This window comes from Sinocyclocheilus grahami, unplaced genomic scaffold, assembly GCF_001515645.1.
Source record: "Sinocyclocheilus grahami isolate Dianchi unplaced genomic scaffold, SAMN03320097.WGS_v1.1 scaffold348.1, whole genome shotgun sequence".
Classification (NCBI taxonomy): domain Eukaryota; kingdom Metazoa; phylum Chordata; class Actinopteri; order Cypriniformes; family Cyprinidae; genus Sinocyclocheilus; species Sinocyclocheilus grahami.
Genome location: NW_015505527.1, coordinates 1,081,683 through 1,105,859, shown reverse-complemented (window position 1 = coordinate 1,105,859; position 24,177 = coordinate 1,081,683). Strand labels below are relative to the sequence as shown.

The following is a 24,177-nucleotide window of genomic DNA, read 5'->3' as shown; positions in this document are numbered from 1 at the left end:
CTACTTTGTCATGATCATCATTACATCTGTAAGAACTTCTCAACCCCACCCTAACGGTCAAAATAGCTGTATGGCGCAGTTTGTAGGCCAATCGTAGTTCAAAAAGCTTATTGGAAATACGTGCGTCTAACTACATTTTTGCAGAACTCCAAAAACTGCAGTTGCTAGCTTTTCACACAAATTATGATTATGGAGGTAGATCATTGATTAAAAAAGATTTATTTTTACTACAATAATATGTTATGACCTCAAAAAGCTTTTACCATAGTGCATTATTTGTAAACGAATACATTTTGATGTCTGCATCACATATTCCCCCCATATGTATGGATTTTCTGATGTAGTAAACTTGCTCTGTAGCTCACCTGATACAGCACTGCACTTGTGATACAGAGCGTTTGAACAGCAAGCGAGATAAAATGGCACGGTCGCTTCAGAAAATGTGTTTTTATCTCATGTTTGCTTTTGTTAACACTGTCAGATGTTGCAGAAAAAAATTAAATTGCATTATAAATGAGAAATATGGGTCAAATTCTTTTTTTATATATAATGCTAACCCAGATCAAAATAGCAGACAACAGACGATAGACATTTTCCACAAATGCCGACAGACACGAGACAGAATGCTTTCCGTACTCCAGCCACTGACTGACTATAGACTCACTGAAAGTTTAATGCGCTGAAGTCAAACAAGAGTGTTTGTGTGCGAGTCTTGAGTGGCCGGGGACAAGATACCCAGAGGCATTAGGAAATATTTGTGACACAGAGAGCGTCACTCGCGGAGACAGTGTTTGAAATAGCAGCACAGTTTGCGTTTGTGTGTATTCTAGAAAAACTGACATATAGCATGAGTACATTGAACAGAAAGCGACTGCTGCAAACACACATGAACACTCGAATTTCATTCATTCTCTCTTACTGTGTCTTTCACACAGACAAGCAGTCAGAAACACAAGAGACGAGCAGGTTCCATAGGAAAAAACTTTATTTATCCTTTTAAAACGCTTTCTGAGGGCTGAGACTTGGCTTTAGTGTCATATATTGGGGAACTCTGAGGACACTGTGTGAATTCTACCAAAACAAAACAACACTGTCGCCACAGGGGCGTCAGCACTGCCAACACATACATTAAAACTTAAATCAATAATACTGAAATCTGAAACAAAATCTTAGTAAAAGAAAATTATAACAATAATAATGTAGTTCACTGAATAATAATAATAATAATTAAAAAAATCGGCAACAGCAGGAGGAAACATTGTGCAGCACAAGCGTTTTTTGTGGGAGTCGGGGTTGGCCTAAGGCCTCAGCACTACACTGACCCGTTCTATGAACAAGTCAATTTTGTGAAAGAGTGGATGAACTGTGTGTGATGCGATGGATCTAGGCCAGAGAAAAGGGTTTCTCATTAGATTTGTCTCTCTCATAATATTGTGATAATCCTTACAGGGTCAAAAGTCACCACCAATCTGTCTCTTTGCTTGAGGGGGAGTGTGTGTACGAGTGTGTGTATGTGTGTGTGTGCGTCTGTTTGTGTGAATGCTTGGGTTTTAAGTAAGTTCTCCTCAAATAAGTCAACCTCACTGGGAGAAATGTTATTAACTGAAGTCAGTAAGATCCACACAATGTCACCGGTGTCTGACCACAGCATTAGAGAGGAGAGCCTCAAGTCTAATCTGATAAACAAGATGGCTGAATGTTTTTTTTTTCACCTTTTTGTTATGGTACAGACAAACGTCAAAGGAAGCGTATACCTTTCAGCTGTTAAGAGTGCCGCGAACCAAATGTGTAAGCTAAGCGGCAAAAAGCCAGCAGCAAAAGACAGTTAGTCACTGAATAAGATCCCACAGCAGTGCTGATCCATAAAACTACACAAACTATTCATAGCTTTTGCTGTTAAACATGTACAGAGAAAGCCACTGTTTATGGTAAAATTGGGGTTAACATTTGTTAATGCACTGCAAAAAAAATATATATATGTATTTTTCCAGTAAAATATCTGAATATGTAGGACTGTATTTAGTTATTTAAGCATAAATCTCACCAAAATCTCTTAGATTTCTCTGAAACTAAGATTACATATATGTATTGTCATTTTGCATTCAGATCCGTCTTTTTTAAGAGATTCTTAGATATTTGTACTGGAAAACAAGACAAAATTACTGTGCAAGAAAATGATTTTGTTGTAGCGTGATACCGCGACTGATCCACTTCAATACGCTGACTGGTAGGGTCAGTGCACCCATGTGCATTTCTATGGGTAAAAAAACAAAGCCATGAATTTCAAAAAGTGCTCTTCTAAGGTCAATCCTAAAGACCTGAACTGCCTTAAACAGCTCAGACAAACACACATAAATAATTAGTTTAGTTGCACAAGCTGTTGCTGGTTTAGTTTTGTTAAAGTAGTTTGCTGGTGCTTGCCCTGTCTGATGGTGTTTATATGTATGTATATTGTGTGCTATAAGATTGACTGGTGGGTCAGTCAGTAAGAGTGAGTGTGTGTGTGTGTGTGTATTCAGGCATTTCTTGAGTAATAACTCTCTCTCTCCTCTTTTCCTCCTTTATGAACTATGTCATGGAATATTTGACCTGGTTCCATCACAGCATTTGTAAAAACGAAACAAAACAAAACAAAAATACCACCATCCCCTTGTGAAACAGGGAGGATAAAGTGTGTGTCAGCGTGTGTGTATGTGAAGGGACTTGTATGTCTTTATGCTGCTTTAGGCTGACCTTTTAAAACCCATTATACAGGGACCTCTCCTTAATCAAAAACCAACCGAAACGGGAAAAAAAGTAAAATAAAAAGAGAAAACCATGAGACAGGAAACCTTTTACTTACAAAATGTCTTTTTCCAAAAAAGACTATTTACAAAAGCTTTTGCATTTTCAAAAATCCTAATTATATTTTCATTAACAGGGTCTCTAATAAAATGGAACTTTATATCAACATTTTTTCCCAACATACATTATTTACATAATCTCGGGCCTTAGAAACTAAATTAAGAAGAAACGATAACAAAAAACAACAGCAATAAACCCTAATCGAAATATAATTTTAAAAATCTATTTTACGAGAAATATTGGGCTTCCTCTGATTGGCTGCGCTGGAGGCCAGATGCAAATGCAGCTAATTTTAAATTAGCATAGGCGTAAACACACCTGCCACCACTGTTTGCTGTTTATCATTTCACGTGCAGTCCATATAAAAATAGATCTAGCACTAGATTTTCCAGGATGATATGGTGAGCTTGTTTTGATCCTCTGATTCGTGGATGTTTTTTTCTGTGTGTGTTTGTATGCAAACAGGGATAATTTATGTGCATATCTGAGAGGAGGGAGAGGTGAAGGCATAATTTCACATGTTCTGTATGTCGATGGATTTTTGGCTTCTGCATGGGACTCTACATACACACGGTCATACTGTTAGAATCCATGTCTACATTCAAACAGACAAAAAAAAAAGACATGTTAGTGGACTAAATTATGCAAAGATACACGTTAGCATGTCTGTGACTGAAAAGAGGTCATAGGCTCATGGTGTAGAGGCAAATCCCTAAAGATGTTTTTGACCTACAAACCTTTGGGAGATAGAATAAGAAAAAAAAATAATGACAAGATACAAATATTATTCAGCACTTCACGCATCACTGACAACAGATAGCAAATAACTACTTGTGTTCGGCTGAGAGGAGAGAGAATTTCAACTGAAACAATTCTCAAATGAACAAAAAGCAGACCGGGAGTTCTGGAAGGTCTGACACTGGTGTTTACATATTAAATTCCCTATTTCACTCACTCGCTTTTCCAGCGAGAAGCTGTTTGTTACTGACCCGTGAACACCAAAGTGTGTACGAGTGTGAGTTTTTGCTCAATTGCCTCTACAGCATGTAAAATGAGTGTCTGGAGAGACGCAAGGAAATGAGAGGACATATGAGAGCGGCATTCATAACAGTGTTTAAGACATTTTCTTTGAGCGAGACGGTGAAAGCTGCAAGAATCGAGTTGATACTGATGAAAACAAAACACTGTGATGGATTGAGAGATGAAAAACAGACAACAAAACTAAGTGAAGTCGCAACGGTACAAAAAAACACAAATGAGAGCTTCCTGCTTTCTGATGTCACTCTAGCATCCCTCTGTGATTGGTTGTTGGCTGTTCTTCAGCAGTGAAGTCCGTGCCTGAGTGCCACACAATTTGGGGAGGTTTTCTGCCGTTTCACACACATCGAGAGCGACCGGTACGCACACGTACACAGTGTAGTGTTCGGAAAAGGGATGGAGGGAAGAAAATTTGAGAGGAATATCATCCGCATAGTCTTTTTCATTCCTCTTTTCCACTTCTCCCTCTCCATCCTCTTGCACACAGAGCAGATGGGGTTAGGTAATGAAAAAAAGATTCAGGATACCTTACAAAAACGAGTTCTTATTGCGGTTGCTTCCCTCGCGTTCTCTCAGACTTTGTAGTAGATATTGGCGGGGCTCTGGGGTGGCATTTCCTGCACTATGTAGACGGGGTGCCCATAGTCTCCGCTGACTTTTTCATAGTGTGGACAGTAGTTATTCTCTGTTGTCCGCAGGGGGATGATGATGTCACTCGGTCAGTGTAGTGTTCGGAAAAGGGACGGAGGGAAGGAAATTTGAGAGGAATATCATCCGCATAGTCTTTTTCATTCCTCTTTTCCACTTCTCCCTCTCCATCCTCTTGCACACAGAGCAGATGGGGTTAGGTAATGAAAAAAAGATTCAGGATACCTTACAAAAACGAGTTCTTATTGCGGTTGCTTCCCTCGCGTTCTCTCAGACTTTGTAGTAGATATTGGCGGGGCTCTGGGGTGGCATTTCCTGCACTATGTAGACGGGGTGCCCATAGTCTCCGCTGACTTTTTCATAGTGTGGACAGTAGTTATTCTCTGTTGTCCGCAGGGGGATGATGATGTCACTCGGTTCTGAGCCGGCCTGGGCGGCTCCTTTGGGTGTGGCCAGAGTGCTGAGTGACAGGGCAGTCCCGCCCCTGGGCTGTGAGTGCTTGCGGGTTCTCTTGCGAAGCTTGAGGAGCAAGACGATGAGGATGATGATGATGAGGAGGAAGATGACACAGCCAGCTCCAATGGCAGCGAAGAGGGCCAGTTTGGAGCCGAAAATTCCCTCCACTGACCCGGGACTGTTATCCTGGTTTCTTGTGTCTGAAAAGAAAACAAAAAAGAACAACATTATGACATTATGACACACACTCGTTTTCTCTTTCATTGTTAAAGAGGTGGTTGATTGCGATTTCACTTTTTTAACGTTAGTTAGTGTGTAATGTTGCTGTTTGAGCATAAACAATATCTGCAAAGTTACGAAGCTGAAAGTTCAATGCAAACGGAGATATCGTCTTTTAAAATTTTCGCAGTTTAATGCCTACAAAACGGCTGGTAGGGACTACAACAAGTTACTTCCCGGGTTCATGACGTAACAAACCCAGATAAATCCCGCCCTCGGGAATTATAAGCAAAGGGGGCAAGGCCATGCTGAGCTGCTTTAGAGAAGAGGAAGAGAAAATTAGAGGTGCACGTAAAAATCTATTCATATATGAATCGCGATTCTGTCGTCTTAACGATTCTAATGGATTCACAAGTTTCAAAATCAATGTTCTAAAGCAGTGGTTCTTAATACTGTTCCTCGCGTCCCCCTGCTCTGCACATGCTCTGCATCTCTCTCTCTCTCTTTCAGCTCAGCTCCAACAATGAACTGTTCCAATTATACACTTATTTTCACATAGCTATGAAAAGCGTTAAACATGGACGCGCGTGCAGTTGCCGTACTGTATTAAAGCTTTAATCAGGATAAAACCGTATATTAAAAGCTAACATAAGCAGTAGCATTTGCAAATAACAGCGTATCTAAAAGTATGAGACAACAACAAACAAAAAACATAGGCCTACCATTAAAAGCCATGTTTGCACAGGTTCTGCACGATCCTCTTCAATATCCTCTGCTTCTCAATCGGGCTCAAACTGATAAGCGATATTAACGACGCCGTTGTTTACAATACAACCTACAAGGTGAGGGGCAGGACATTTAGACGTGCACTAGAGGCGGTTTAGCCAATCACAACACACTGGGCTAGCTAACCAATCAGAGCCCATCGCCTATTTCTGAGGGAGGGGCTTCATAAAAGAAGGAAATGATCAGCGCTTTTCTCAGAGAAGGGACAGAGCGGTGTGGAATAAAGGTAAATTATGTGAAAAATTATGCGTTTTTCAAAAAACAAAGCATTAATACATGTTAGACTGCACCCCATAAACACAATCAAGCCTAGAAAAAAACAGTAAACCACCCCTTTAACTATCAGTAAGAATGATGTCAGCAACACACACTCTCATTATCAGTGTTTATAGTCACTCTGTTGTCTGAGGCAAAGATAAGTGAGGATGGCTGTAGAATCAAACTTCTGAGTTTGTTAGCATTGGCACTGAGCTGCTTTTAAAGTAAATAAAACCATTGCTGCGTTTATTGTTGCGCTGCCAGCTGAAACAGCTACCGATGACTCCTGCTGCTAAATAGGCATTACGAATACACATTTTTCCTTGACAATAAAATCCATGTTATCAAGTATATTTAACAGCAGTACGAAGCTAAACAACATACACCCAGACTGGAATAATCCTTTCAAATGGTAGTCCAGCAATGAACAATACAAAGTTGTGACTAGGGATGGGTCACGATTTTCGAATATTCGATTAGTTGATTTAATTATAGAATATCGAATAGGTTGTGCGATTATGGTCTTAAAAAATGTCCCCATGTTTTCCGTGCTGATGCGGTGGTGACGCGTTCATGTGGCCAATATCTGCCAATAAAGCACCCAAAAGCTGTCAAAGACAAAATAAGAACACACTGTCTCACGCGCACACTGTAGACTTGCGTGGCATAAATGTCAGCAACACACACTCTCATTATCAGTGTTTATAGTCACTCTCTGTTGTCTGAGGCAAAGATAAGCGAGGATGGCTGTAGAATCAAACTTCTGAGTTTGTTAGCATTGGCACTGAGCTACTTTTAAAGTAAATAAAACCATTGCTGCGTTTATTGTTGCGCTGCCAGCTGAAACAGCTACCGATGACTCCTGCTGCTAAATAGGCATTACGAATACACATTTTTCCTTGACAATAAAATCCATGTTATCAAGTATATTTAACAGCAGTACGAAGCTAAACAACATACACCCAGACTGGAATAATCCTTTCAAATGGTAGTCCAGCAATGAACAATACAAAGTTGTGACTAGGGATGGGTCACGATTTTCGAATATTCGATTAGTTGATTTAATTATAGAATATCGAATAGGTTGTGCGATTATGGTCTTAAAAAATGTCCCCATGTTTTCCGTGCTGATGCGGTGGTGACGCGTTCATGTGGCCAATATCTGCCAATAAAGCACCCAAAAGCTGTCAAAGACAAAATAAGAACACACTGTCTCACGCGCACACTGTAGACTTGCGTGGCATAAAAAAAAGACTTCTGTAGCATATAATGGTTACAGTAATTTGGGACGATGTCAAATAAGTGCTCCGCCCGGACCACAAATACTCCCGACTGTGTTAGAGGTGTGGCTGAATCTGTGTTGTTCGGAAAGGCGCAGAAAACAAATAACACGTTCTACGGAGCCACTAAAGGGACATGGTTAGCCGCTTGCTAGCGGTAGCCTGTTACATTACAGTACATAACATTTCACTTACCACATAAACAGAGTAAGGAGAGATGACTGATAGGATGATGGCGAATGATTTGCAGATCCTGAGCACCACCGACAAACATCTAATCTTGTAAAATGTGTGGTAATACTGCCGAGTGCTGCTCCGTATGTGATCGCAGATCTCGAAAGTGAAAGTAAAAAAACAAGCGCGCGTTCTTAAGCGATTTCAATGCCCTGCATATTAATAACGACTCCTTGATGCCCGCTGTTTACATACAGTATAATTACCCAACGATATTACTGCGACAGAAGATATTGAAAAATATTTTTCCTCCCATCTTGTATCTATTAATTTTTTTTTTTTTATGGAAATGTCCTAGGATTATGAGCAGTTGATTTATGTTAATCGACGGACTGTTATGTTAATAAGTGCCGTCATTTGGTTGTTTATTATATTAATATGTTTCAGCACGTTACAATCCTTATATGGCTTGAGTTAATAGCCTATCTTCTGAATTAAACAGTTTATCATACAGATTGAAAGCATGAATCCCTTCTCTCCCCCTCTCTCTCTGTTTATGGGTGTTTGTTGAATAATAATCGAATAATACCCAACGATTTTCGAATATTATTTTTGCTTGGAATGCCCATCCCTAGTTGTGACTGTGTATTTCAATGGCATACATAAAATTTAAGCAGCATAGCATTTGTAGTTTAATAGTAGGGATGGGTCACGATGGTCAACTAATCATCAAATAGTTGATTAGTGAGGTTTACTATACTACCATTCAAAAGCTTTTTTTTTTTTAAAGAGGTCTCTTATGCTCATCAAAACTGCATTTAAATGTCATTTACTCCTGTGATGGCAAGCTGAATTTTCAGCAGCCTTTTATCAAGTCTTTAGTGCCACATGATCCCTCAGAAATCATGCTAATATACTGATTTGGTTCTCAAGAAACATTTCTTGCAATTATCAATGTTGAAAACAGTTGTTCTGCTTAATATTTTTGTGAAAACAATTTTAAAAGAAAAATTACTGACCCCAAAACATTGGAACAGTAGTGTAGTTTGTATTTCAACATTTCACTTTTGATGCATGTATTTCAATGGTAGCGCTTCAGCTTCACAGCTTGCATGGTAAATCACTCTAAAAATAGTTTGTTTAATTTTAAATTCATTGTCTTAAACCAGCGCCATACACATTTTTGTGTTGTGTGTTCCATCATGAGTGTTGTTTTTATAACAGTCTGTATTGAATTAAAATAAAGTCATAATAAATAGAAGTAGCAGCAGATATTCTTCCATACTGCAACGTACATCCAAGTAAAAACATTTGATCAAAAAAGAAAAAATACAGAGTGAGGACTTGGTTCTATCCACCAACTGTTGATTGGATGGAGGCAGACTAGAGGTATTTCTAGTATTTCGGGACCCGTCGGGCTCGGGTTAATGGGTAAATCACTCTAAAAATAGTTTGTTTAATTTTAAATTCATTGTCTTAAACCAGCGCCATACACATTTTCGTGTTGTGTGTTCCATCATGAGTGTTGTTTTTATAACAGTCTGTATTGAATTAAAATAAAGTCATAATAAATAGAAGTAGCAGCAGATATTCTTCCATACTGCAACGTACATCCAAGTAAAAACATTTGATCAAAAAAGAAAAAATACAGAGTGAGGACTTGGTTCTATCCACCAACTGTTGATTGGATGGAGGCAGACTAGAGGTATTTCTAGTATTTCGGGACCCGTCGGGCTCGGGTTAATGTTTAATGAATAGCTTCGGGCTCGGGTTTATAGCTAAACTAAAACTATATGCAGTAGGCTACGCTGCTTTCATAGACGCACGCACACACATTAGTGCACACGACAACGACAATACAGCACGGAAACATTTATTAGTAAAATAGCTTTGACAGGCTACTGACTCGCAACTTTATATTTCTCTGCAATGAATGTAAAATCGCTGTTTTTGAAGTAACTAAGCCTCATTGCTTGTAGAGAGAGGCGCGCAGACGTAGGTTCACACACGCAACTTTCATCCCTCTCTCTCTCTCTCTTTCTCTCTCGCTAATTCAAATAAATGATATAATTAATTAATTCAAATAAATGCAATCTTACCGCACTGCATCTCTGTGTCTGATTTAAAGCAGGCCAAATGCTAACTAGCCTTAACTGACAAAAATGACCATAATTTGCACAATGGAAGAATTATCGTCTTATCGTATACAACCATTCAAAAACTCGTAAGAATTTATGTGAACGCTGCACCTGATGTTCATAAAATTTCATAACTGGTAAGTGTTTTTTCTTTTGCCTTGTGAACTGGCCGAGCCTTAATGATTCTGTTTCTTTACATGTATTTGTTTACTGACCGTTGCATGCAATCGTGAAATACAGCTTTTTTTTTTTTTATTGGCTATTCGTTGTGGGGGGGGAAAAAAAGATTTCGGGTTTGGGTCTGGTTCATGCTCTAAATTTAACTGTGCTGCTCGGGTCGGGTCGGGTCGGGTCGGGTCAGACGATCTCGGGTACGGGTCGGGTTCGGGCTTCAGTTTAAAGCCCGTGCAGACCTCGAAGGCAGACCTGAATGCAAGCTTGAGGTCGATTGTATGAAAGTGGCAGGGTATAAGTGGACTAAATAACTGAAGAATGTCCAAACGGAATCATGTGATCCTGAACCGAGCTTAATTATATAAATTAGTCGACGAGTCATTCATATAACCCACCGACTAACCGATTTTGAGAAGATGCAATAGCAGTTTATGTCAGAGTGTAATGTGTCCTCTCATAGCAGAAGAATCTGACCTCAAGAATCTGTGCGGTGTGATCACTGCAGCACGAGTCGCTCGGTTCTTTCCTAATGATTCTGTCTCTCTGTTTCTCTCTTTCTTTCTCTCCTAATGAAGTTTAGACCTCCCGTAGGTTAATGGCTGCTGGGACGTGATAAAGACATGCTACATTAACTCCTGTCTCTCTCTTGTACACACGCAGCTGCCTGAGGGAGGCAGTAGCTCTGCATTGCTGCATTTCATATACTGGCTTTCTTAGTGAATTTTACTGTGGTAGATCTTCACTGCTGAACTCCGATCAGTTTGTCCTCTGAATATCCAATGTCATTTATAGGAAAACACCATCATCATCCCAAACCAGCTGGTGTAAACACAGATGATTTGTGTTTCCTCACCTCTGCCGGGCATTATAGATCCGTTTCCATCTGCGTCTCTGCCTCGGTCTATCTTGCGGGAAGGGCTGGTTGTGGGGTCCTTGATCTCATTGTCCCGGTCCTGGTCTGGGAGGTCTGTTAAATCTGGATCTGGTGCATTTGGATCTGAAACATACAATCACATACATAACTAATTAGGAACAAAACATTCAAGGAAATTAATTTCAGTACAGCATATGTTTGAATGTATTCGTTTTGATTTTGGTGTCAGGATGCTTTTATATCTAACTTCCTGTTTCTGCTTATGAGTCAGAGTACAAAATCTAAGGGCAGAAACTGTGTATTCTGTGTGAAGAAATATGAAGTGTGGACAGTCTGAAGTCATGCTAACTTGGATAATGGTTAACTAAAATCTAATTGGTGGTTAATGAGTCATCTGACTTAATCATCCACCAAATGGGGCTTAAATTACTTTACCTTTGGACATACTGAAGATAAAGAAGGTGTGTGTGTGTATAACTCACCTTGGCCCACTTTCATGATGATCTTCATGGATCTCGTGCTACAAACCCCACCTTCTCTGTTTTCCAACCCTTCCTGTGTTCCATTAGAAGTTGCTGTAGAGAGAGAGAGAGAAAGAAAGAGAGGGGCTTGATGATTGTCTTGGCGAATTAGGTTTAGATTTATAGGACTTTTGATTGGAATTCTTGCTGCAAACCAAAGCAGGAAAAGGAAACCCTAATTTACCTCTATAAATCAGACGCAAAACACAAGCACATGCAAACACACGTATACACACAGTCTCTGGCTAAGGAAACACTCATTTAGTCCTTAAATCAGACATTGCAACCTAATATTACCTTAGAAACATCCAAAAACAAACTAACGTTTGTGTGTGTGTCTCAGAATATGGACAAGATGAAAAAAGCTCCAGTGTATTCTCCTGTTACTAGTCCCTATGATAGTAATCTGATCCCATGGGAATGCACAAACACACACGCACACACGCCGCCATGCAGTAAGAAAAGCCATGTGTATGAATTTTCTTGCGTAGGCCCAGAAGCCTCAATGTTTCCTACAGAATGATCCCTGTGAGTTTGAGAGATCTGAGACACAAACAGACCTAAAAATATGCCACAATGTACCATGTTGCATCTCTGCTATGTGTCTGAGAAAGACATAGGTGTGAGAAAGTGAGCTTGCTCTGAATAGGTGACACACACACACACACATATATGTATACAAAACACACAAACACACACTCCCACTCTGTAGTTAAATAAACCGATATTGTCACAGCGGGTGATCCACCTTCATTCAATTTAACCCCCAATTACACTCGCACAAGTTCACACACACACATACACATTATTAGATTCCATTAGTTCGTGCTCATTAAGATTTGTGATTGAGAAGTGCCGAGAGTGCATGTGTGTAAGCACTAATGAGGAACTATAGAACAGGTAAGATAAGAAAATATGCTTGTTCACAAAAACACACACGTTCACAGCCATCACACATACTACGATGAGTCCTCACTAGATATGACACTTTATTTATGACACTAATTTGACAAACAAACTCAAGAAGATCATTTTAACTTTTTTCTTGATCAATTTAATCAGACAAAAGGTGTGTCCCATTTTGCACACTAATGCATTTTGTAGCATTATTATATTTTCCACATTGGAGGTGTAGCACACTGCGAGTACTTGCTTACTTGTTCAAATAACATGATAAAACTACTAACAACATATTATGCATTTAAAACGGTTTAAATGAAAAACACCATATTAGATCTCTAGACTGCAACTAAAATTGTCAAAATGTTTTTCTTTTTTTGCATTTTCGAATTTTAAATATAGTTTGTATCAATCAAAAATCACATTTTGTGTCAGTAAAAAACAACAACATACATCTGAGCGAGCTGTGATATCCATTCTGCAAACAAATGACTAATAAACTGGTTTGTTTGAATGAATAAGTGATAACAAATCTTAAACTTGCTTGTGAGTAAGCAGACTGAATCAGAATCACTGGTTCTGAGTGAATCGTTCAGAGCCATTACAAAATTGCAACCGACTCCCTCATTAAACTGTTAAAGGGATAGTTCACCCAAAAATGAAAATTCTGTCATTAATTACTCACCCTCATGTCGTTCCAAACCTGTAAGACTTTTATTCATCTTTGGAATACAAATTAAGATATTTTTGAGCTTTCTGACACGGCATAGATAGACAGCAACACAACTGAAATGTTTTATGGCCCAGAAAGGTAATAAGGACATTGTTAAAATAGTCCATGTGACATCAGTGGTTCAACCGTAATGTTATGAAGTTACAAGAATAGCTTAAATTTCTTCTCATCCGGGTCAGTCTTCACCGCATGCACAAAGCCTTGTTTACAAGCAGAGGAATGCACACGCATGCGTCGTGGTACTCATGTGAATGACGGCGGAGACTGACACGGAAGAAAAGAAATCGCTGAATAGAGTCTTTTCTTTGAGCACAAAGTTTTCTCGTAGCTCCATAACATTACGGTTGAACCACTGATGTCACATGGACTAACGATGTCCTTACTATCTTTCGGGGCCATAAAACGTTTCAGTTGTGTTGCTGTATATGGGAGGGTCAGAAAGCTCTCGGATTTCATCAAAAGTAACTTAATTTGTGTTCCGAAGATGAACGAAGGTCTTACAGGTTTGGAACGACATGAGGGTGAGTAATTAATGACAGAATTTTCATTTTTGGGTGAACTATCCCTTTAATTATTGTTTAGTTATGTTTGATTTGAAATGAACCATTAACCATTAATTCAAAAATTTTCATAACAGAGTTTTGTAGATGTTGGAACCATTATCAGCACAATATTTAACAACTTTTTTTATATAAGCTGGACTACTCTTAAGAAACAGTGTGACATTTATATGGAGCAATCACAATAAGGATTACTTCAATGACAGCATCAATATGACAGATTCTGTAATTTGGCAGCTAAAAAAGTCATTTGGCTCTTAAATATTTCAAGATTCCCCAAAAATATTTGTCTCCCTTGTTATTATTTTTTTTTTGTCTGGAGCCCAGCAAAAATACAACACTGGTTTTCCCTTTCATTTCAATATTACCATCACTTGAAGAGGAAGGTCTTTTCTTTCTTCTAGTTATCACTGCTTTGACCAGTATCGGAAACTTTATAGTGGCAGGATGGATCTGTGCTCAGAAAGAGCCGCGAGAGACTCCAGTGAGGGAGAAAGGCCAGGGCACCATGCTTGTGAATGGCCCTTTGTGGGCGTGTATGGGGGAGGGGTGATGTGTGTGGTTGCTAGGAGCTGCTATGATGTCATGCAGATTGAGATGTATGGCAGTAGGCAGAGTGCCAGTCTCCTTACGGTAGCACCATGCCAACCTGTCACTGTTCCAACCACGGAATAGCATCACACGGTGTTGCTGTGCACACGCGCACACACACACACACCCCATCCTGACTCCAGCACACACTCACTCCAGGCTAAAACACAACACACGTTCCAGACAGGCAGGGTAATCCCACCCTGTGTACTGTTAGCAATAGGACGGATTTGCTATGAAGCATTTTTGCGGCCACATTCTGACATTCTGTCACTACATCACTGCTAGATTTTAGCTGGTCAGAACATTTCGGCCTTAATAGTTTCCTGCCCCTGTGCAAAAAAAAAAGGAAATTTGCTGCATGGATGGAATTAGACTATTCATTTCTAGTCAGAGTCATGTCGAACTTAATTCCAAGAAGAGTAAAATCATTACAGAGAACAAAGCAGTTATTTCAAAAAAGAATATAGCGTAAACACACAAATCCCCAAGGACCACGCAGGGAGATTAACATGATTTAAATTTTAAAACAAGGTGTAAACACACATTAGAAAAATGTGAAGGGGCTGGGGATTTACCATCTGCCTCTGTGTGTGTGTGTGTGTGTGTGTGTGTGTGTGTGTGTGTGTGTGTGTGTGTGTGAGTGAGAGAGAGAGAGAGAGAGAGATGTGGGTGCGCTATTTGTGTGTGTGTATCAGCGTTTGTTTGTAGCTGTACTCTCATTCTTTTGCCACCATGGAGCCATCTCCGGCCTCATATTTTATCAAACACACTCACACATATCTAGACTTGTACACAAATGCACACACAATTCCTGAAGTAGAAACAACAACCAAAACACAGTAATATTACAGTATTTTGGGGGCAGTATTTTCACAAATAGTGATAGGCAAATATATAGTGATAGATCAATTATATAGTCTGATTAAATGGCCATTTCAAGTGATTTTTTGTGTGAACAATGCAATTTAATGACAACATAATATAGGTTAGCTGAAAGCCATTACATATTTTATTATTTTATAAATAATAAAATATGTAATGGCTTTTAGCTACCCCGTTCTGTGGCTCCTGACAACTAGTACCAAATATTAATAATTTGAATAATAAATAATAATTGTAATAACTAATAACACTTTGTTTAGCACTTTTCATAGCTAAAATGCAAAAGTGATTCAAAGGAATTACAATTACATTAAAAGTTAAAATAATAATAAAATAAGGCAGATAAAACCAGTAAACAAGCACCAAGAGCAAAAAATAAATGAAATTGAATACATAGTAATACATAAAATAATGATGGTAATTTACAGTATACTAGTGTTTTAAGTCATTGTATGGAATTTTAGTATTGATGTTAATAACAAAAACTACAATAATGATACTACTACTACTAATTATAAAAAATAATAATATTTGGAAAATTATAGTCATACTGTGAACATTCCTTTTTTCCAAATATGAAAGATTCTAACATCAAGGACTGAAGAATAGTTCGGTTTCGAAGCAAGCGTTATGCCATATTTTCAAGTATAATCATGCAGCTGTTAAATCAACATGACAGGCCCTGATTGAGCTGAAGTTCTCCCATCACGTCTCACAGAATGAGAAAATCCACACCTCAATGAACGCGCATCAAATGTTCACAACCACAGCTGAGTCAGACTTTCGAAACAAATATTTTTGACAACTGTAACATTTATGTTCAGTCGGCAGAGCCCAGTGCTGTTTCCCTCGATTCTCTGACTGATGAGTAACTGAAACAAAGAGCGGAAGAAAAAGACGCTTCGCCACAGTAGCCAACAGCTCCGCTCTGAGCATTCAGGGAAAAGACAAATGTAGTCGCAGAAAGATCTGAAAAACAGCTTTTGTGGGAGACGAATAAATGTAGCTGCTAAAGGTTTTCAGTCTTTCGGTGGGTGAGCATGTGTGATTGTCTGTGAGATTTGGTTCAGTGTTCATTCTAATGCAGTCGAAATAACACACAGAGCCAGTGACAGGTCACTCCAACACACACACACATGTACACAACTCATCAGATCAGACACAGCTAGATTAGATCTTCTTTTGCTTCCAGAAGCTCATCCAATCAGATCGCTGCACTGGTCCTGCAGTCGCATAACGGCCGACCTTTAAATCCGCAGGAAGAGCAGCTCAATGGGAGTGTGTGTGTGTGTGTGTTGTGGAAGAAAATTAAAATGCAATAACCTTCCAGCCTCACCGACTCCCCTGTAATTCTACATCCAAGTACAGACGGAACTTAACGTGAATACCAAAAACGTACATTTGTCTTCTCTGCCAACAGGTTCAGAGCAAGTATGTTTGTCATAATGGTGTGTGTGTGTTTTAGGGGTGATGGTTTGTTATCTTCAACAAAGCTTGTATTGTTCCAGTAGAAAATCCTTTAAAATGAAGCAACACTCATGAGGTCTCACGAAGAGAGGAATGAAACAAGAGAAGGCTCGGCCTGCTGTTCCTCTCTCTCTCTCTCTGCATGGATCACTGGACTGATGGAATTCAACACTTCTATCATGTAACCACTCACTCCTTTCTTGCAGTTTGATTGTTTTTCCCCCTTTCTTCCTGTTTGTTTTTGTTTGTTTGATTCCTTTTTTCTTTTCTTTGCATTTCTTGGTTTTCTTCCTTGTTTATTTTTTCCCTGCCCTTTCAGTGTTTTTTCTTACAGTTCTTCTTTTTTTTCTTTCTTTCCTTCTCTTTTCTTTCTTTCTTCTCCTGTTCCATCCATCCATCCTTTTCTTTCTTTCTTTCTTCTCCTGTTCCATCCATCCATCCTTTTCTTTCTTTCTTTCTTCTCCTGTTCCATCCATCCATCCTTTTCTTTCTTTCTTTCTTCTCCTGTTCCATCCATCCATCCTTTTCTTTTTATCGGCCTGCTGTTCCTCTCTCTCTCTCTGCATGGATCACTGGACTGATGGAATTCAACACTTCTATCATGTAACCACTCACTCCTTTCTTGCAGTTTGATTGTTTTTCCCCCTTTCTTCCTGTTTGTTTTTGTTTGTTTGATTCCTTTTTTCTTTTCTTTGCATTTCTTGGGTTTTCTTCCTTGTTTATTTTTTCCCTGCCCTTTCAGTGTTTTTTCTTACAGTTCTTCTTTTCTTTCTTTCTTTCCTTCTCTTTTCTTTCTTTCTTCTCCTGTTCCATCCATCCATCCTTTTCTTTCTTTCTTTCTTCTCCTGTTCCATCCATCCATCCTTTTCTTTTTCTTTCTTTCTTTCTTTACTTATTTAACTTTTCTTCACTGTCAGACATTTCTATAATTTCTACAGTTATTTACTGTATATCACCCAGTATAATACTGCAAATTCGCTTTACAGTAAATAACTGTAATACCCTTTGCATCATGGGAATTTTCTGTGACGTCAAACCCCACATACTGTGACTTACTGTATTTTTTTAAACTGCTGTATACTACTGTATTTGCCGTAATGGCCTCTTTGGCACCATTCTATTGAGGCTGCTTTATTTTCCTCATTCCTCACATTTAGATTGACAAGATTTGACTTACACCGTGTCTACAACGCCGCAACAGCTTGGGACTGACTACACTGGATGTTACGTCGCTTGTAGTGATTGAAAAATCAGTTTGTCCTTCGTGTCATAAACAGCACGAGTGCTTGGAGTACATCTGTATGTCAGAAATATACCGGGGCATCACTTTACTGTTCCATACGGTTCCATACAGTATACGGTTCTATATTGTCTTTTGTTGAGTCGCGCTGCGCCACGCCACTCGCATCCGAGGAAGACACGGAACCAGCGCAGCAGCGCCGCAGGGTTTACCCGGGGATGAACCCGCGAGAGCGGAAGAGTTCCGGAGAACATCTGCGCTGTGTGTCGATGCACCTTACGAGAAAATAAGCAAGGTAAAAATATATGTACGTTTGTCTGCGTGTTGGTGTAAACATTTTTGCATACCAATTTAACCTAGTAACATTTACCCGTCAACATAGCGGTAACAAACTTTACTATGTTAAACTGCACTGTCGTTTCAAACGACTTTTGTCAGCTTATTGAATTACCGAATTAACATTACTTTTAACGAGCAACGCTTATCTTGTATTAACATTAAGTTAACTAATGTAAAATTGTGTTCAGGTGTTATTAGTTAATGTTGGTCAGTAGCCTGTTGAGAAAATAAAATCGTATGTTAGCTAGGTTAAACAAGATTTATGGCTAGCTGCCTTTCTAGTTTTAGAATTTGTTTGTTAGAATTTTTTATGGAATTTAAGATTTACTGTATTTTTTGTATTTGTGTTTTAAAGGCAACTGCAATGAAGCATCAAGAAAGACATGAGCAGGCCAGCCACCCTGAGACTGATAATTCATGGTAAGAGAACAACTATGGTTTTGAGAGATGTGTATTTTATATGGGGTTTGCCTTTTAAAAGTGTGCCATTTCTACTTGTTTTTCAGAGAAGACATTTCTGTCACTAACAAGTGGATGGTGAGCAAAGGTGGTGGCCATGTTTTGGAGCAGCACCTGGGTTTTGCAGATGGCTATGTATTCTTTGGCTGCTTATCTTTTTTCCCCATTATGTTTCTGTTGCCTAAAGATTCTTTGTTAGGATAAATCCAGATGATACAACATAATGCACTGCAAAATGTCCTAAGACAGGAGAAATGAAGATGCACTGTTCCAGCATTGGAAGATTGTATTTATAAGTGTTATACATGCAATGTTTTAAATAAAGAATTTGATATTTTGTAATTATTGTGTCTGTTTTAATTGAATGCCAGTAGTACCTAGTAGTCTCTCTTTCTCTTTCTTTCTAGCGTTTCCTTCCATCCTTCTTGCTTCATTCTTTCTTTCTTTCATCCTTCGTTCATTGTTCCTTTCTTAACGTTTCTTTGTTTCCTTCTTTACTTCGGTCTTCCTTTAGTAAACACTACCACCCATTCTCTCAAATTACCTGTAAGTGAAGAAAATGACCAGCACATTCTGTTACTGATCGTAGATGGCTATCTGTGTTCTCGCAAATTAGACCATTTTAAAACAACAGCACAGACCATTATGACTATTATATTCGGACCATATTAACAGCATTTCTAGGTAAAGCGTTTTGTGATTAATGAAGCAGAGGGGAAAGCAGAGTGTGTGTGTGTTCTCAACGGCAGTACTCCAGGATCTCCCAGAATTCAACATGTTTTATTCAGATCCTAACTTGGAAGACCTGCTTGCCCTTGCCATATTTTTAACCTATGTATGTTAGAGAGAGAACAGAGACGGCGCACAATGGGAATGTAATTAAACGTCAATTAGTTTCTGTTCTGATGTCTCTAACACACACACACACACAGACAAACAGTCATTACGTGCATTAGCTCCATGGGTAGTGTGACCCATCATGCATCACTGACCTTCATCGCCTACTGGGACATCCGCATGGGCATCACTACAGCAACAGTGACCATTACTACAGCAACCACATCCATACACACAGTGATCGTAAGGCAAAATGACACACACCGCAGAAATCTTGCTCGGTTTAGTGCACCTGGTGCTCAACGTCCCATAAGACAAAGAAAGATGAACTCCCTGTTTTATATTGCTTTCTTTCTCGGTCTCTTTCCTTCTCTCTCTTATTCGCTTGTGCCTCAAAGGGGAGAAAAAAGTTGTTTAGCTGACTATGTCTTTTTGTGCTAGTACTTGCCAAAGAGGTCAGATATACCACAAACACAGAACTGAAATATTCAGCCAATGTTCACAACAGATTCACAGTGTGTGTTTGTGTCTCGCTCTTGTATATGAAGTATTCAGAATGAATGTTTACAGTAAGTGCTCACTGTAATTTAAAAAACGCAGTTTAGTATTCAGTTGACCTCACATTTGCACGTCAACAGTACCTATTCAGAGTTCAGAAACTTGGCCCACTCAGTCACAGTGAGGTAACATAGAGGAAGCAAGATAGATACTATTATTCCAAACACCAGAATAACTAATGATAAGAGTAAAATGTTGGAAAGTCTGCCAAACCCTGTGCTATTTCTGGCTGCGTGTAACACCCACCACTCTGCATATCCTTCAGATATTCAACGTTAGAAACAGGCACCTGAAGTTCTGTTTTATCAAAATCCCTGTTAAAAAATTCTACGTTAAAAAAAATGACAACAACAACAACTATATTGGACAAAGCAGCAGCCCAGCAGCTTCCAAATAGGAGTCTTAAGGACTCCACATCAGGAAAAAAGCTTTGAGGCAACACTGCAACAATGGAAGGAAATGAATCCTAATTTTTTTTTAAAGATTATAATCGTTATATTTGTTCATATTGTTTGATTTGTTCATATATTGGGTCACTATCACATTTGTTCATGTCAGAAGACTAAAAATACTAAAATAACTAAAACGCAGCAAAGAACATCACTATTAAACAATTTTACTGCAACAAACATTACTGTAACCTTGTAAAATAACTTAATATCAACAAAATGTTCTTTACAGTATACTTTTGCTTGCAGTTGTGGGTTAAACATTTCAGAGAGCTGAAGATATCAGGCTGACTGGATATTGGATTGCAATTCAATAGCCATTTGCAATAAGAGCCAAATTCTTCTTACATTACAAAGCGGCTAAAACCAACCGTTTGCTCTTAGTTTTTGTGCATGTTAAAGGGGTAGTTTAAATCAGGCATCTAACACACACAGCTCGATGTGATATTTGACCTCTCTCACCCCAGAGCGACCACAGTGAAATGAAGCCACTCATTTTCATACTTCAGCTGTGGCCTGAGAGACAGTTATGGTAAGAGGTTACACAAAGATCCACACACACACACACATCATTCTGGTGCAGCGGTTTGGTCAGAATTACTTCAAAGCTGGACTGTCTGAAATCAGAATCATATGTTGCTGACACAGCCTTAACACAAAAATACACACAGAACCGAACACACACACTCGACACAGTCACACGGAAGAGAAGCTGACCCTAAACAACCCTTAATTTAGCCCTTTTTAACTCCCTTAATCCTGAAAACATTGCATAAACCATTAGAGCCTTTCTAGCAGCCGCACACTCCTCCTCATCTGGTCATTACTTGCATTTCATGCAGTGATAATCGCAAAATCTTGTGACTGCTCACTTTTTTTTTTTTTACTTTCCATCCCTGACTTTTTTCTCTTTCCATCATTTTTAGCACTCCCTTGACTGTATGACGGTACTGTTTCCATTGTCATGCTTTTCAAATCAACTTCTCAAACACATGTACATGCACACACATCTTTTTTGACAATTTGATATCTTTCAGCAAGATTCGTTTATAGAGTTAAAATTTTGATGAATGAGTTAATGGCTGGTGATTTGGTTTCTAAATCAATTAAAAAAAATGGCAGGGTTAGGGCTGATCTCTGTCAAAGTAAATATCACAATCAGGTCACTAAAATGCAGAAATGCTTTAGAAATGCTTCTAAAGACGATGTCTCAATTATAAGAGCTCAAATCACTCTCATCCAACAGGTTCTGAATGAAACCCGCACTCACACAATGACCCAGGATTCATTTCAAACCTGTACTGCTTCATGACTCCACACAAGAGTGACACGATCAGCCCAATGTCTTGCTGGAACACATACTGGAATTAAATCAGGCCATAAAAGACAGTGAATTCTCAGAATCTCTCTTCACAATTAGAAACAGACACAGAATCTGACCAAGCACAGACTTACTGACCCCAGTCCAGACATAAAAAAATACCCAAACAATAAAAACGCGCATAGCTTAACGCATGAATGACAGCGATGTCAAAAGGACTGCATATTTTTGTATGCCTAAATGAATTTGATTACAAAAGAACCTATAAAATAAGAAATACTTTTATTTTTTTTATGTGTATTTTTTATCTTGTTTTCCAAAAGATATCTAAACGTCCTGGAAACAAACATACTTAAATAATACAGGTTTGGTAATATTTGTTGTGAAATAGAAATTGTGACTCTAATTTGTTTATATCAACACTAAGAATTCTAAAGTAATATTTAAAAAACTAATAATAATAAGTATACTAATAAATATGTTTACTGACATTAGTATAACAGACATTACATGACAGAATCTGAAAACAAAAGTATTTCAGAATATTGGAGAATCTTTTCAACCTTAAGCATAAACATTTTTGTTAGATTTAGATTTATTTAAAAATGCCAATGGGGTAAAGGGAAATAAAATTAATGCAAGATGTATTCTCTGAAAACGAGGATTATAAATGTACACACTTTTTGTTAATTTAATGTTGTTTAAAGGATGCTTAGATATTTCTACTGGAAAACAAGACAAAAATACCAATCAAAAATAATTATTTTAGTGCATAGCACAACGTGTCTGGAGCACTTGAGCTAACTGTTGCGGCACAGCTCGACGGGAGAAAGTTAAAATGTATGGCTTGGAGGCTGAGACAGAGAGACGGGAGAGCAGACCCGGCCTGGTTCAAAGAACTTCTGCAGACAGACTGGAGACGATTTGACAAATAGTTACATGGATAAAGGAAAAGAGGATTGGCCTATGGAGCCAGCACGCTGAACCTTGGTAGGGACTACATTGTCTACATATTGACTTGAGTATCCTGGGATGTGGGCAACAATCATTCGAATTAATTAAATCTCGGAGTTTAGATTGAAACTTAAACGTTCTAAAATGAGAATTGATATTGATATAAAGATAGAATCAAAGACCAAAGGGGCCGTTTTAGGGTACGACACGGGTGGCATGATGATATGGTGAGTGTTGAGCTCTGCAAAAACAGGAAACGTTGTCAGCATCACAGAAATCAACATACTGAGGGTACAGGAAAGGCACAGAGGCTGAGAGAAAGAAACTCGATACCAAGCCAAAAGAGGCAAATATAGTGACAGGAGAAACAGCAGATTCTCGTGGATGGATAAAAAGCACCTGGAGTGACACTGTAGCAACTGAAAAAGCCTGACAGACACGCTCAAGGCGGGTGGGCAGAGCGACGCGTGATGATTTGTCAGTGTTAGTGAGGTCTGCAGCAGCATGTATCTGCTCAGACACAAACAGAACAAGCTAAATGGTAGCTATTCATTATCAAACCACAAGACAACATTTCATTAACGTGGAGAGCTAACAAAAATATCATAAATGCGATAATTAAAACATGCTATAAACTTTAACCACAAGAAATGGCAGGACACACAATCCGGGTTACAGTGTTCCCAAGTAAAATGCGTTTTTACTTGGGAATTTTGAGAGTGTAATTAGTTCAGTATGCTTCCTTGACGTGTGCGTTTCAAAAAAGTTCTAGTTAGTGGTCAGTTTAGACGTCTGGAAACATCTTGCTTACATTTAACACACACAAGGGGAGGCTTATATTAAAAAACATCTATACTGATGCCAAACTACAATCAGTTCAGGGACTCACTGTATGTAAACAATGTAAATGTGACATACCAATAGCGCTCACTGTAGAAACGCTACTCAAGAGGCTTTTTCTGAGAAGCAAACGAATGCGTGTGAAACTGTCACGCTCTAAAGTCTCTCGCTGAGTTATTAACTCGGCTGACCAGTGAAAACAAGATGACCAGACAGCAAAAACCACTGAACCCATAACACAAACACATTTCAGCAAAATTATTTTAACCAGACTCATCCTGTTTACCAGAGCAAGATAAAGGATAAAGTGTGTGTATGTGTGTGTGTGTGTTTTACTGGATCTAATAGCAGCCCTGCAGCTTGCTGGGGGTGTAGTTGTGGTGATGGGTCAGTAGAGGTGAAGTGGATTATGGGACATGTCTGGGCATCATGGCCAAAAGACCAAAAACTCAGTGAGGCATGACAACCAATGAGACATGCCTGACTGAAAGTGTCTCTCCCTCCCTCCCTCTCTCTCACCCACCCAACCACCATCCTTGGGGAAAGAGTTAAAAAAAGACAGTGGGGTAAAGGGGGTGGGTACACTGAGCCATAGAGAAAAGGGGACAGAAAGAGCGTGTTACATTTACCTTGC

General features: G+C 38.9%; 1 protein-coding gene across 2 annotated transcripts in view; it reads right to left on the bottom strand.

Annotated features, from left to right (window-relative positions):
• Positions 1-1,849: 1,849 nt before the first annotated feature.
• efnb1 (ephrin-B1) overlaps positions 1,850-24,177 on the bottom strand; it is a 42,772-nt gene continuing 20,444 nt past the window's right edge. The window contains exons 3-6 of one of the 2 annotated variants that reach the window (XM_016229205.1): positions 11,372-11,464; positions 10,869-11,012; positions 4,939-5,186; positions 1,850-4,592 (exon numbers count right to left, since the gene is read on the bottom strand). In XM_016229205.1, the coding sequence (XP_016084691.1) occupies positions 4,455-4,592; positions 4,939-5,186; positions 10,869-11,012; positions 11,372-11,464 (623 nt within the window). In that variant the 3' untranslated portion in view covers positions 1,850-4,454. The other variant, XM_016229204.1, reaches the window with a different exon arrangement.